This window comes from Phascolarctos cinereus, unplaced genomic scaffold (genome assembly GCF_003287225.1).
Source record: "Phascolarctos cinereus isolate Bilbo 61053 unplaced genomic scaffold, phaCin_HiC Scaffold_7;HRSCAF=346, whole genome shotgun sequence".
NCBI lineage: Eukaryota > Metazoa > Chordata > Mammalia > Diprotodontia > Phascolarctidae > Phascolarctos > Phascolarctos cinereus.
The window spans coordinates 171,729,007-171,742,544 of NW_027556180.1; the positions used below are offsets into that span (position 1 = coordinate 171,729,007).

At 38.9% G+C, this 13,538-nt stretch overlaps 1 protein-coding gene across 2 annotated transcripts in view; it reads right to left on the minus strand.

The window, feature by feature from the left end:
* The window catches only part of RASA3 (RAS p21 protein activator 3), a 289,853-nt gene that overhangs the window by 41,914 nt on the left and 234,401 nt on the right, over positions 1 to 13,538 (minus strand). For both annotated transcript variants that reach the window (XM_020965141.2, XM_020965140.2), the window contains exons 10-14: positions 8,497 to 8,653; positions 7,035 to 7,183; positions 5,410 to 5,524; positions 4,042 to 4,116; positions 515 to 638 (exon numbers count right to left, since the gene is read on the minus strand). In XM_020965141.2, coding sequence (XP_020820800.1) covers positions 515 to 638; positions 4,042 to 4,116; positions 5,410 to 5,524; positions 7,035 to 7,183; positions 8,497 to 8,653 — 620 coding nt within the window. The remainder of the gene's footprint in view (positions 1 to 514; positions 639 to 4,041; positions 4,117 to 5,409; positions 5,525 to 7,034; positions 7,184 to 8,496; positions 8,654 to 13,538) is intronic.

Below are 13,538 nucleotides of genomic sequence, written 5' to 3' on the forward strand. Positions count from 1 at the left end.
ATATCCACTTCAATGGAGGGGTGAACACTGTAAACATAATACCTCCAATTGACAGCAAGAAGAGACTGCTGAGGAAATTCCAAGTGGGAACACTAAAAGAAGCAATTTATCTAAACTGGAGGGTAGCCAAGACACAGAATAGGTTCCAACCCTATGAGGAAAATGCCAGGAATTCTTTAATGGACCCAGAGAACTAGGAGGCCTTGTCTTTTTTAAGTGCATCCAAAAAAAAGAAAACAGGAGAGAATACCTAGGGAAACACTAGGCAAGAAAATAAATTGCCCCCACCCACCTTCCTGCAAGATTAAAAAGGCAAACCATCAAACTGTCCATCATATCGAGGCTAGTAGTTGTCTAATGTTGAAACAACTTCTCTATTTTTATGTAGGATCCACTTTTTAAAAGTCACCCTTAGAACTGGGAAACATGGCAGATAGAAAAATAATTACACCAAAGGTGGGAATGTTATTATTTTTAACCAGGGTAACTACATCAATGGATACAGGAAACTCACCTTGGAATCGTTTGGCAGCTGATTCTCTCAGTGAAAAGAAAATATCACACATGACGGTTGGGCAGCTTACTCCAGATTTCGTGATAACATTGAAGATGCGATCAACATATTGCCTCAGGTTTTCCTGCAACACATTTCAAATTGATCCAAATATTTTACTGTCACGTACCAAATATTGTTTCATAGGATTTGGAACAGAAAGCGACCTTAACGAACATTTCTTTCATCAATCCTACCATTTTTCCAGTAGTGTGTAGGCTTCTTGAGGGCAGGGATTATTTTGATTTTGCCTTTGTATCCCTAGAACCCAGAATATTTGTCTTATACATAGTAAGTGCTTAACCAACGCTTTTTAATTAGCACCTTTTCCTTTTTATTTTTTTTTTGGGGGGGTGAGGCAATCAGGGTTAAGTGACTTGCCCAGGATCACACAGCTAGTGAGTGTTATGTGTCTGAGGCTGGATTTGAACTCAAGCCCTCCTGACTCCAGGGCTGATGCTCTATCCACTGTGCCACCTAGCTGCCCCTAACCAATGCCTTTTGAACTGAATTGTTTAATCTCAGGAACTGTGGCCCATGGAGACCAAGTAACTTGGCCAAAGTAATACACCTAGGAAGTAGCAGACCCAGGAATAGAGCCCAGGTCATTTGACCCCAAATTTGGTTCTTTTTTCCCCACGCTCCCAGCTAGGGTGGCACAGTGGATACAGTATTGGATCTGGAGTCAGAAGATCTGAGTTCAAGTCAAACCTCAGACATTTATTAGCTATATATCCTTGGGTAGGTCACTTATTTGCTGTCTGCCACAGCATCCCTAACTATAAAAGGGTATAATAACAGTACCTATCTCAGAGGGTTGTTATGAGGATAAAATGAAGTATTCACAAGATGCTTTGAAAACCTTAAAGCTTAAAATAAATTCTAGCAATTATTATTATTACCCAAATAGTATTATTATCCCCATTTCCCAAATGGAGAGCATCAGAACTGTGACTTACTCATAGTGCAGCCACAGTGAGTCTGGGCAGGGAGAAGCACAAAGCCTTCTCATTCAAAGCCCAGAGCCCCAGCTAATAGGGGCAAAGGCCTAGCAAACCAAAAGCAAACAGGAGGAGCAGAGGAAACCGACTGCATTCACTTGTAGACACCATCCCTGAAGTAGATAGGATCCTTGAAGCCGCCCAAGTGCCTCAAAATGAAATGCCAAGATTTTAAGACGTTGGTGCTTTGGTCCCTCCAATTTAAACTGGGATACTGTTTATTCCCCGATTGGGAAGTACAAAGCAGCATCGGGATACCTAATAGTTATGGCCTCAAGACCTGTGTCAGAAAATCAGCCTTCTACTCTCTGAATGCACGTACAAGATATGAAGGCAAATGCAATTATGACAACAACAATCATTATCCACTGAAGAGTATGTGAAAAAAAAAAAGATACACTCCTCCTCCCCTAAGGATAATCATCCATGCTAAAAGTCAAATGCATCAATGGGACAGGAATTGGGAAACCCGGTTGCTAAGACCTGCCTCTGATACTGTGGGCCCCAGGAAGAATCACTTCCTCTGCCCTTCAGGTCAGGATATCCCGGCTTAGGTAGGGATATTACTTGTGTGACCACCAAATTTGCAGAAATGTTGTAGCAATGAATGGGGAAAAAAGGTATGATATGATTTTGTAAAATTATTACTGCATGAGAAAGGAATGACACCTTTGAATGGAGAGGGAAGTCTAGTCCTTTAAGGAATGAACTAATCATTAGAAGCTTCTATGAAGAGGAATTTGTAGTGACCCCTCTACATGTTAGGCACCAGAGAATAATAATGATGATGATAATGATAATAGAGCTGAGCATTTAAATCATAGGTATAGGCAGAGCAAAGGATTAAGATAAAAGATGAGAATATGAAAAGAAAGTGAGAGCAATAAAACTGAGGAAGGGAGAAGGACAAATGGGGGTAGAACCTTTTAAAAGTAAGGTGAATTTAATTTGAATTCAACTTAACAAATATTTATTAAGCTCAGATTGTGTACAAAACACAGTGAGAGGTACTAGGGAAATACATGGTCCAAAAAGTCTACCTTGGACATAAGATACATACACAGATAAGTATAATGTAAAATGATAATTGATACATGCATTAGAGAATATATGTGAGTTAAAGAAGGTTAAATTTGTAAAGGAAAAAGAGAAATAATGCTTAAGTCTTAAGAGCTTAAGGTGAAGGGTTAGAATAATAGGATTGAAAATAGACAAAGGAAAGAAGGAAGGATGGTAGAATCATAAATCAGAAGCTAGAAATATCTCAGCAAATTTTCTTTCTTTTTTTTTTTTTAGGCAATTGGGGTTAAGTGACTTGCCCAGGGTCACACAGCTAGTAAGTGTCAAGTGTTTGGTCTGAGGTAGACGATATTTTAGAGGTCATCTAATCCAACCTCTTCATTTTACAGATAAAGATGCTTATAGCTTAAGCCAGTCAATCAATCAAAAAAATCAATCAACAAAGCATTTATTAAGTGTGTGCTATGTTCTAGGTACCCTGGTATTCATGCTGGGAAAAAAATAGATAAAAATTAAATAAAAATTAATTAAAATAAAAGTTAAATTAAAAAGATAAGAAAAAGATAAAAAAAATAGTTCTTGCCCTCGAGAAGCTTATATTCCACTGTTGAAGACAACATGTAAACACATAAGTGTATACATAAAAGGTCATGCAGGTAGTAAGCATTAGGTGGGATTTGTGTCCAGGTCCTTTGTCTCCAGAACCTGCATTATGAAGCCTCCCCCCACCAAAGGGAGGAAGAAAGAGAGGAAGAAGAAAGAAAAGTAAAGATTCTGAGAAACAGGAAAATTTGGTCTGACTTGAATAATTTCATTTGTAAGGCTAAACAAAAAAAAAGGACAAATTACACAGGTTTAAAAGGCATGCGGATCTAAATGAATTGCAAATGCCATAACAGTTTAGAAGTGAACAATAATAGAAGAGAGTATAGAAGGACATTGCAATGGCATAGATGGAAGATCAATGGGGTTGTCTCTAAGCATTAATATTAGCGAATCAATTGTCATTGTTGTTGTTTGTCCTTAACATCAGGGAGATGATGCCATGACATTTAAGTGAATTGAATTTAAGTGAGGGAGGGCTGTGCAAAGTCTCCAGCCTCACTCTTTCTTCTGGAGAATCAATAATCAACTGAGAAGAAGAAGGGAGAACATGAAGAAATAATGAAGGGAAACATTTCTGGGATAGGAAAATTTATACAAGAAAAAAGATAGAGGTAATTAAACAAAATGTGGCCAGAAGAAAAATCTTTCAATTTGCATACTCCCAAAATAACCAGTTCTCCAGCAGTGATTATCCCTTAGCAACATGACTTGGAACCACCCTCTACCTAGACTCACCATCCACAGTAAAACAAAAGGCTATAAATTGCCCTAATGTCAAAAAAAAAAAAATCTAAGAGATTGGATTTTCAATTACAAAATGTATGTATGGAGGGGAAAAAAGAAAGAGGAGTAATGTCTTACCATATTGTTTTCCAGGTTCTCTCCATCTTTTAACTTTACTGGATCAATTTCACAAGGTTTGTGGACTTGGCATATCTGGAAAGAACATTTGCACTAATGACTCCATAAGGATGGTATCAAGCGTATAGAAGGAAAGTAAGCTTCATCGAAACCCAGTACTATGGCAGATGCACAGGAACATTCATGTCACACCATTCAATTGGTCATTCCACTTATTCCAATGCAAGATTTAAGCAAGTACAATGAGGGTTTTTCCAGAAATCTGACATGCTTGTCTACAAATAACGAGATTCTCAGGCTAACAGGTTGAAACTAATTTTTACTCCTCTAGTCTCCCCCATCCCCTGTGTGTCTTGCTTAAAACCACAACACTGCTATGTAACAGCTGATCTGTGGCTAAGCTTTGCCAAATGTGGATAACAATTTCTGTTCCATTATAGCTAAATCCCATTTTGAAAATTATTCTTCCCCCAATTGCTTAAGGCAGAATATAACTTAATATGCTACTTTGTGTGCAAAAGGATCATTTGGTAAAATCACTCAAGGGGGAAATATTTCTTGACAAGTTATCACAGTTAACAGTTTAGGTAGGAAAGTGCTGATTCACTTGGAAAGGAAATACAGGATCTAAATTTGTCACTCAATTACTACCCTGGGAAGAGAACAATGGCATTGTACTGGAGAGATAATAAAAAGTCACCACATGAAACAGCTGTGAAAGATATCTAGCAGTAGCCATACTGCTTTAAGAATGCAGAATGAGTAGGAGTCCTTGTTAATGACAATGAGACTTTCAGCATTAGCTCATTGTGTCTGAGGTTGAATGTTTGTTTAAAGTAAATTTTCCCAAACATGGGAAAAGTGTCATGAATTTTTGTCAGAGTTTTAGGGAAACTTCCTCTCCATTAACACATGTCCAGCTCTGCCACATAGTAAAAAAAAAAATGAGATACAAATCCAAGGTTAAACAGTGTTTATTAAATGCCAACTGCATATAGAGCTGTGTGCTAGGTAATAAAAATACAAGCATTTTTAACAGACTCCAATCCTGCCTGGAAAGAACTTACATTCATCTAGAGGAAATAGCATGTGTCTATAGTAAAAAACTAGGGAGTAAGTAAGTGGGAAGGAGCGGGGGGAGAGGAGAAATCAAAACAAAGTGTTCTGGGAAGATTTGGGGGGGAAAAGAAAAATTTTAATTAGGAAGATCAAGGAAGGTTTCACGATGGAAGAAGTGGTAGCTAAGCTGAACCTCAGAGGAAGAGCAGGATTTTAATGACTACCTGAGTTTTCAAGCAAATCCCCCCTTTCCATTTATCGATGCTAAAATACCCATTCTCAAAAGGCTATTCAGGCTAACAGTCTTACCTCCTCTATAATTGGCTTTAATGTAACTTGAAGATAATGCATCCCTGCAAGCTTCATTGTCTCATCAATGCACTTGGATGTTAAAGAATTTCCTCTGAAAATGGTATTTGGGTCTCTGGAAAAGAACAAATTTCTGCAATTTCACCCTCTTGTAAAACAAAACAAAACAAAACAAAACACTGAGAGAAATTTTTAAAAAAATTGCAATCACAGAAGCCTAACATTGCGTTGTGAACACACCCTCTATCTGAGGGAGGGCTGCTGAGAAAATCCTTTAGTACTGGTGAATATAATTTCAGATTTTTAACAGACATTTTTAACGACATTTGCTCATGCTACAGCTAGGTGTTTTGAGATTTTTTTTTTCCTGTGTAAGACATTCACCAGTTTTTTCCAGATCGTGAGGGAGATAATGATCTTGGCCACTGTCCACTATCAACTTTTTTCTTTTGTGAACTTTGTATTACCAAAAGAGAAAATATTAAAAAAAAAAAGGAATAGATTAATGATTCCAGGAATGAAAAGCTCTGATTGATAGGAAAGGCACTGCAAAATCCGCTACCAAGTGAACTGCTCTGCGCTAGCCTTAGTAAATACAGAACATTCTAGAACAGTTTGTGGCAGTTGGCCATATGTACCTGGTGGAGAAAGTAGTCCTTTTCTTCCTACTTGTCAATCATACCTGCTGTAGAGCTCAGTATCCAGAATACTAACTTGCTGTTGAGGGTGATACATTTCTACCAATCTTCAGCTCCATTTGCACAGACTTCTTAACAACTACATTTAAAGGTGGTGATTTTTGGTTACCACCTTCATCTTTAGGCTGATTAAAGGATACTACAGCAGTGAAAATGGTGAAGGTGAGCTGAACTCAGATCTCTCTAAAGCAACCAGTTCCCAAGATAACTATATATCTTTGTTCACTCATCTAATAGTTTCCTGAATAAAAAAGTAGGCAGTAAAAAAAAATACTGTGCGATAATAACAGGAGAAAGTCTACACTTCGGTTATTTTTTTTTAATGTCAACCACCCTATCTTTTGTTTCTTCTGTCAACCACAAAATAAATTAGCTATGTGACCTTGGACAAGTCACTTAACTCTTGGCCTCCAGTTTCCTCAACTATAAGATGAAAGAGCTGGTCAAAATGACCACTGTGATCCCCTCCCTATAAATTTTTGATCCTATGATCCCTATGAATATTTATGATGATTGTTTCATAGTCATCCAATAGTCATCCCAAGCATAGGAAAATCTATGCTTTTCAATTTTTTTTCTCTAAAGTAAGATTGTTCATATCTATCAATTTCCAGAAACCATGTAATAGAATTGAGAAGAGATGTGGACTTTGAATCAGGAAATCTGATTTGAATCTCATCTCTGACATGTAGTAATTGTGGCATTGAAGGCCAGGTCTTTAAAACACTTTGAGTCTTGAGTTTCCTCATCTGTAGAATGGGAGTGCCATTGCACTTGCATCACCAACATCATGGGATTTTTTGTGAAGAAAGCACTTTATAAACCCTAATGCACTCCACAGTAATATAAACTATCCTTCTTCAATTCTGTAATGTCGGGATTTTATTTTTTCCTGTTTGTACATGGGAGTGGGTGTTTGACACTTACTGAGTCCTCTTCACTTCCGCATTGGCAATGGCGCTGATGAAAGGCACAATCTTGCCATAGTGTAAGAAGAGGCGCACAAGTGGGATCGCTGCTTCGTGCTTTTCTCTACACACTTCCCCCAAAATATGGGCTGCGGATGCAGACACAGGCTGGCAAGGAAGAGAGAAAGAAATGTTCAAAGATCAAGTGTTCAGCAGAACACATTTTCTTAGCCCCGTGTAAGATTCCCCTGAACAAATAGTCAAAAAGTACCCCTGAGAGATTGGTTAGGGAGGCAGACACTAGATGGTCCCATAAAAGAGCACCAGACAAAGAATCTAATCCTAATCTTGGCTTTATGAGCTATGAGATCCTGGATAAGCCACTTTTCCATTATTTTGACCTCACTTTTCTCATCTGCAAAATAGAAGGATTGGCTTAGACCCTCTCTAAGGTGTCTTTCTGGGCAGACAGAACACCAGGCCTAGAGTCAGGAAGACATGAGCTCAAAGCCAGCCTCAGACACTTACTAGCTGTGAGAACCTGGGCAAGTCATTCAACCCTGTTTGCCTCAGTTTCCTCATCTGTAAAATGAGCTGGAAAAGAAAATGGCAAACCACTCCAGTAGTTGTGCCAAGAAAACCCCAAGTGGGATCATGAAGAGGTAGATACAACTGAAACAACAAAATAAAAACAAAAGGTGTCTTCCAGCTCTAGAATCCACTGAATTTGAGAATCTGTGAATTTTTTAGTTCCTAGTCGGTGTCACACAGTCACCAGAGGGAAGCAATCAGAAAACAAAACCTTCTGCATCTGAATTATCCCTCATGATCAACATGCTGCTTGTATATGAAATATCAGGGTTTCGGGGAAATGAGAATGATGAAAATCTAGTTAAATAGTTTCCCACTCCCCACCCCTTTCTGTGGTATTATCATTTCCGGCCACTATAAATACACCTTTCAGGTGAAAATGAAAACACAAAACAAAAAAAACCCCACATATCTTCCGAGGAGCCAAATTCAGTTATTATTTTCAAGAGTCCCTGGACAGCACTGACTCACTACACAGCCTACAAAAAGAGGTGTCAGTCAGGCAAGTCTTCTCTTCCCCAGGACCTCCCATCTCCTAAGTCCAAACAAAATAAGTTTTTATCAAGCAAAGAAAGCAGATTGCAATTTTTTCACATTCAAACACAAAATTAGGAAGTTGTACACACTGCCTGTGGGTTCACATCAACGGTTCTAACTGCAGAAGGCTTGGGTGTGTCTTTCCTTGCAGCCAGGATGGGCAGATAATGATCTCTCAGTGGGGCACAAAAACAAGAAAATAGGAGAGAACATCTTGAGAAAAATCATACATATGGAAAGGAAGCAGTTGAGGCAATCTGAGAAGCCTACTCCTCTGATTGGTTGGAGAATGAGAAATAGAAATGTTTATGGCAATTTTAGAAAGGTCACTGGTAGGTAAACAAGCAAATTACCTCAACATCTGCAGATTTTAACAGGAGGTCTCGAAGAGGGCTGTAATAATCTGAGGAAAATACATGATCTTCAGTGTAAACCACATTTAACCTGAGGGAACCCAGGTCACCTGGTTTCAAGGATTTGCTACCATTATCTCTGGGCTGTAGGAAATACCTGGAAAAAGAGGGCAAAAATCACATGTGGATTAGTTATATCTTAACACCCATGGGTACCTTCAAATTCTGTTTCATTAATTTCAGTCATTTACAAAGCAATTTGTAAACCTAGCCTTCGTTATTGGTCCTCTTTGAAAATGGAAGGAACAACACCGATCACAACAAACCTAGCCCCCAGGTGCCTGAGTGAAGCAATACTTTTGCAAAGGAAGGACCGACTCTGGAGGAGAGGAGATCAGCTGGACTCAATACAATTAGGCAAATGTTTCTCAGTCAGGTCCCAGGTATAAGGCATTGTGGTAAGTATACTATAGCCATGAGTAATAAGTGGTATGAATAGAAGGTGAGGAATAAAGCCAAGTCTGGGAATGTCTAAGAGTCTCTTATGAATCTTATAGGATTCATAGTGGGGTACAGTGTGAAATAACGATGAAAAGACAGGAGGGAACCAGATGGTGAGGGGTTATAGGTAAATGGCAGGCTAAGAAGGTGACATTTTAAATGGGTAATGACTGAAGGATTTAGAGCTGGAGTGACATGGTCAGACCTGAGCCTAAAGAGAATTCCAAGTAAGAGGTGGTGGTGGTGGAACAGAAGGGAACAGTGAGGAGTAGACAAATACATAAGATGCTATAGACAAGACCTGGCAATTGTGGTTCATGGAGGAACTACTCAAGAATATAGGTACCCAGATAGTCCCCAAAGCAAATCCTTCTGTATCTAAGAAGATCTATGGTTGGGAGTGGGTTGACTCTTTGGGTTCCTTAATTGTTTTGCTGGTAGTTTTACTAGCAGCAGCCACTCATTTATTTTCAAAAGAAGGGAAATGAATAAAAGGGAAGGATCAAAGCAAAGTTGAAAAGTGGAAGAAGAGAAGCAGAGAAGCAGGATGAAAGAAGAAAAAGTAGAAAGGACTAGACAAGAGGAAGAGGAAGAAGATAAGCTAGTAGCAAATAAAGTTGAGTTTTAATTATTTTAATGATTGTAGAGCAATCTTTGTTGCTAGAGAAAAGGTAATCCAGTTAAACTTTCTAGGGTCTGGTAATTTTAGTGGTAATTTGTGTTCTTTCTCCTCTTCCTTCCCCTATATCCTTATCCTTGTGTGGCCCATTTCATTTAGCATCAGACTTCTTGAATGCAAAGTGATTTTTTTAAGATGCTGCTTTAACTCCTTTTTGCCTGCTTGTTTAAACATTCCATATGAAAATGTCTGAATTCTCTCAGTGGAATTTGTATCTGGGGCATCCAAACAAGCCTGAGTATGCATGGGAAACTTAAATGGGCCACCATACAAAAGATGCAAATTTACATAGTTTTTTTTTGTATATACATGCACCACACGCACACATACACAGACACACACACACACACACATACATACATCTCAAATGTCCTGTTGTTAAGTTTAGGGGTTTCTTTAAAAAGGTATAATCAATTCACCCTGGAGCAAATCCAGTAACATGGGCCCACTCCAGTCAATGGCTTCATGGGATTGAAATGTAAAATCTTATCCAATAATTACAACCAGAGCATACTCAATAAAAATACAAAACATAACATGAATAATTCTCTCCTCAACTACACTGTAGCTCAAAGATCGGGTTCACATTTTCGATTTCTTCGGCATCTAAATTCCAACACTACCACCACCATCACCCTTCTGCAAACACTGTGGGATCTCTACTCTGCATACAGCATAAATTATTGTTTACTGACTGATAGCTATGCCTGCAGGTACTATCTTAAGTTTTCTTCGTTGCTTTGTTTGTATATCACAGATCTCTTTGCCTTTACACAAGCTGCTTCTGCACCTAAAATGTACTCCCTTCTTACATCTACCTGTAAGATGTCCTGTTGTTCAGTTGTTCAGCCATGTCTGACTCTTCATGACCCCATGGTCCTTACTGTCCATGGGGTTTTCTTGGCAAAGATACTGAAGTGGTTTGCCATTTCCTTCTCCAGTAGATGAAGACTCCTGTAGAAGAAGATTTCCTCCTGACTCTAAAGCCACCACTCAACCCCTACACCAAGCAGCCTCTGTCTACACTGCATTGTTTGAAAAGCACAACTACAGGCATGTAACAAAGCAGCAGTGATACTAATTTGTGACCCACTGTATCCTACCACAACACTAAACACTCATGAAGACCTGAGTTTGAATCCTGTCTCAGACCCTTACTAGTTGTGTGACCCTGGGCAAGTCACTTAACCCTGTTTGTCTCAGTTTCCTCATCTGAAAAATGAGCTGGGAAAGGAATGGGACCATGAAGAGTGAGACACAACTGAAAACAACTGAACAATGAACTGACGTGTAACACAGCAGCTAATTCATGACCGATTGCATCCTGCCACAACAAATTTTGAGTTTGTCTAAATTGTTCTGTCATGCTGTAGCTGAGGGTTTACCTCCCTCCCCTCCTGAAGTACCAAAACTTGGGAGAAAACATTTTAACTGTTTTGATTAGAAATATTTATAAAATGTATTACCCACTTCCTTTCTCAAGCTTGTTATAAAGAAAAGTTCAACTTTTTTTTTTTAATAATACAGGGTTATCAAACTCCCCAGAGTTCTAACTCCTATTCACTTTATCATAGAACTTCTAAAAGACAAAATCTATGGTCTCACTTCTCCACCAATCCCTCACTGGGCAGTCTGGCTTCCTCCTGCTCCATTGAAACAGCCAACCCCAAGTTCACTAAAGTCCTCCAAATCACCACATCCTAGTACTTTTCTTTCTTTCTTTTTTTTTTTTTTGCTCACCACAAATAATTGATGTCAAGGTTCTCAAAAGTCACACATTTTCTCGAGGTGAAAGCCTAGCCTGTTTCAACAAGTTCAGAAATGGCTTTCTCCTTCCGTTGGCCTTATTTCAAAATGTCACCCATCTCTTTCTACAGTAGGCAGGCTCAGAGCAGAGGTCAGTTTGAGTTCCCCTAATGTGATGCTGCTGCTCTGTGTTAGAGGTTTTGTTAGGTTTCGTGTTTTTAACTGTACTATGTATTGCAAAAGATCAGAAATGTTGATTTTAAAAGGACTCCCTTGGTAACTACTTGATAACTAGCTGGTCTCACAATATAGTGGAAAGATCACTGAATTTGGAGATAGACCTCCCCTCATCATTCTTCCTTCCTTCTTTTCCTACTTCCTTTCTTTCTTTCCTTTCCTCCTTCATTTCTTCCTTCTTTCCTTTCCTTTTCTTTCTTTCATATTTTCTTACTTCCTTTTTTCCTTCTTTCCTTTTTTCTTAGTTTCTTCCTTTCTTTCTTCTTTCCTTTCATTCTTTCTTACTTTTCTTTTTTCTTCCTACTTCCTTCCTTTTCTTCTTTTTTTTTTCTTACTCCCTTCCTTCCTTCTTGTTTCCTTCCTTCTTTTGTTTCTTTTTCTTTTCCTTGGACAGCTGTGATCTCATTCATAGATATAGATTCCCATGAGGAAACTCCCTCTAAGAATACAAATTAGCACCTGCTCTATCACTTATGGTCTTATTGAGTTGTCTGGGGCACTGAGAAATTGAATGACTTGCCTTGGGATCACTCAGATGGTATGTGACAGAGGCAGGATTAAACACAAGTTATCTTGCTCTAAGACTAGCACTCTATCCACTGATTCCTCAATGTCTCTTGAGCATCAGATGAACATTCCTAAAACTTATCTTGGCTCATGTCACCCAATAAAACTCTTTGTCAACTCTCCATTTCCTGCCGAGTGAAGTCCACCTGGAATGCAAGCCATTCTACAATCTGACCCACTGGTACCTTTTAATTCAAACATTTATTAAGCAACTACTATGTGTAAGACAGGAAGCAGCTAGGTCACTCAGTGGTCTGGAGTCAAGAAGACTCACCGTTCATAGTTTAAATCAAGCCTCAGACACTTACTAGCTGTGTGACCTTAGGCAAGTCACTTAACCCTGTTTGTCTCATTTTTCTCATCTGCAAAATGAGCTGGAGAAGGAAATGGCAAACCACTCTAGTATCTTTACCAAGAAAACTCCAAAGACAGTGTGGTCTCTGGGGTCACAAGGAGTCAGACATGGCTGAACAAAGGGATCATGGAGAGTTGGTAATGACTGAACATGAACAACTCGAGTCTATTGCTTTACTGGCCTTTGTGAGTGTATCCTTTAGGTCTCAAAATCCTTGGAATGGATGTGGGCTGGTAAAAAAAAATCAGTGTCTTAGGGGCATCTAGATGGTGCAGTGGATAGAGCTCTGGCCTTGGAGTCAGGAGGACCTGAATTCAAATCTGGCCTCAGACACTTGACACTTACCAGCTGTGTGACCCTGGGCAAGTCACTTAACCCAGATTGCCTCATCAAAAAGCAAAAATAATAATAATAATAATAAATCAGTGTCTTAGAGGCAGCATGTTATAGGAAATAGACCACCAAACCTGGGGTTAAGAGGCTCCTGAGCTTGAATCATAGATTCAACATTCACTCACTACACAACCCTAGGCAAGTCATAACCCTCTCTGCGCCTCAGTTTCTTCACCTGTCAAATAATTATTATACTATTTGGATGGCCTACTTCAGAGGGTAGTCATGAAGAAAGTGCTTTGCAAAACTTAAAGTTCTATAGACATGCACTCACTGGTTGGATAAAGGAAGTGAGGAAGAAGGAAGAGTTGAATATAACACGCAAGTTGTGAGTTTAGGTGAATGGGAAAATTGCCAATAATAGAGAGAAGTTAATGAACAGGAGGAAGATGAGAAACTTCAATTTTAGACAGATTGAGTTTGAGATGCTAACAAGGCACCAGGTAATAATATCCAACAGGAAGCTAGAAATGCAGAATTGAGGCTGAAGGAAGAGATTAGACATAGATACACAAATTTGGGAATTATCCGCATCAAGGTGATCACCAAAGCAAAGACATTGTT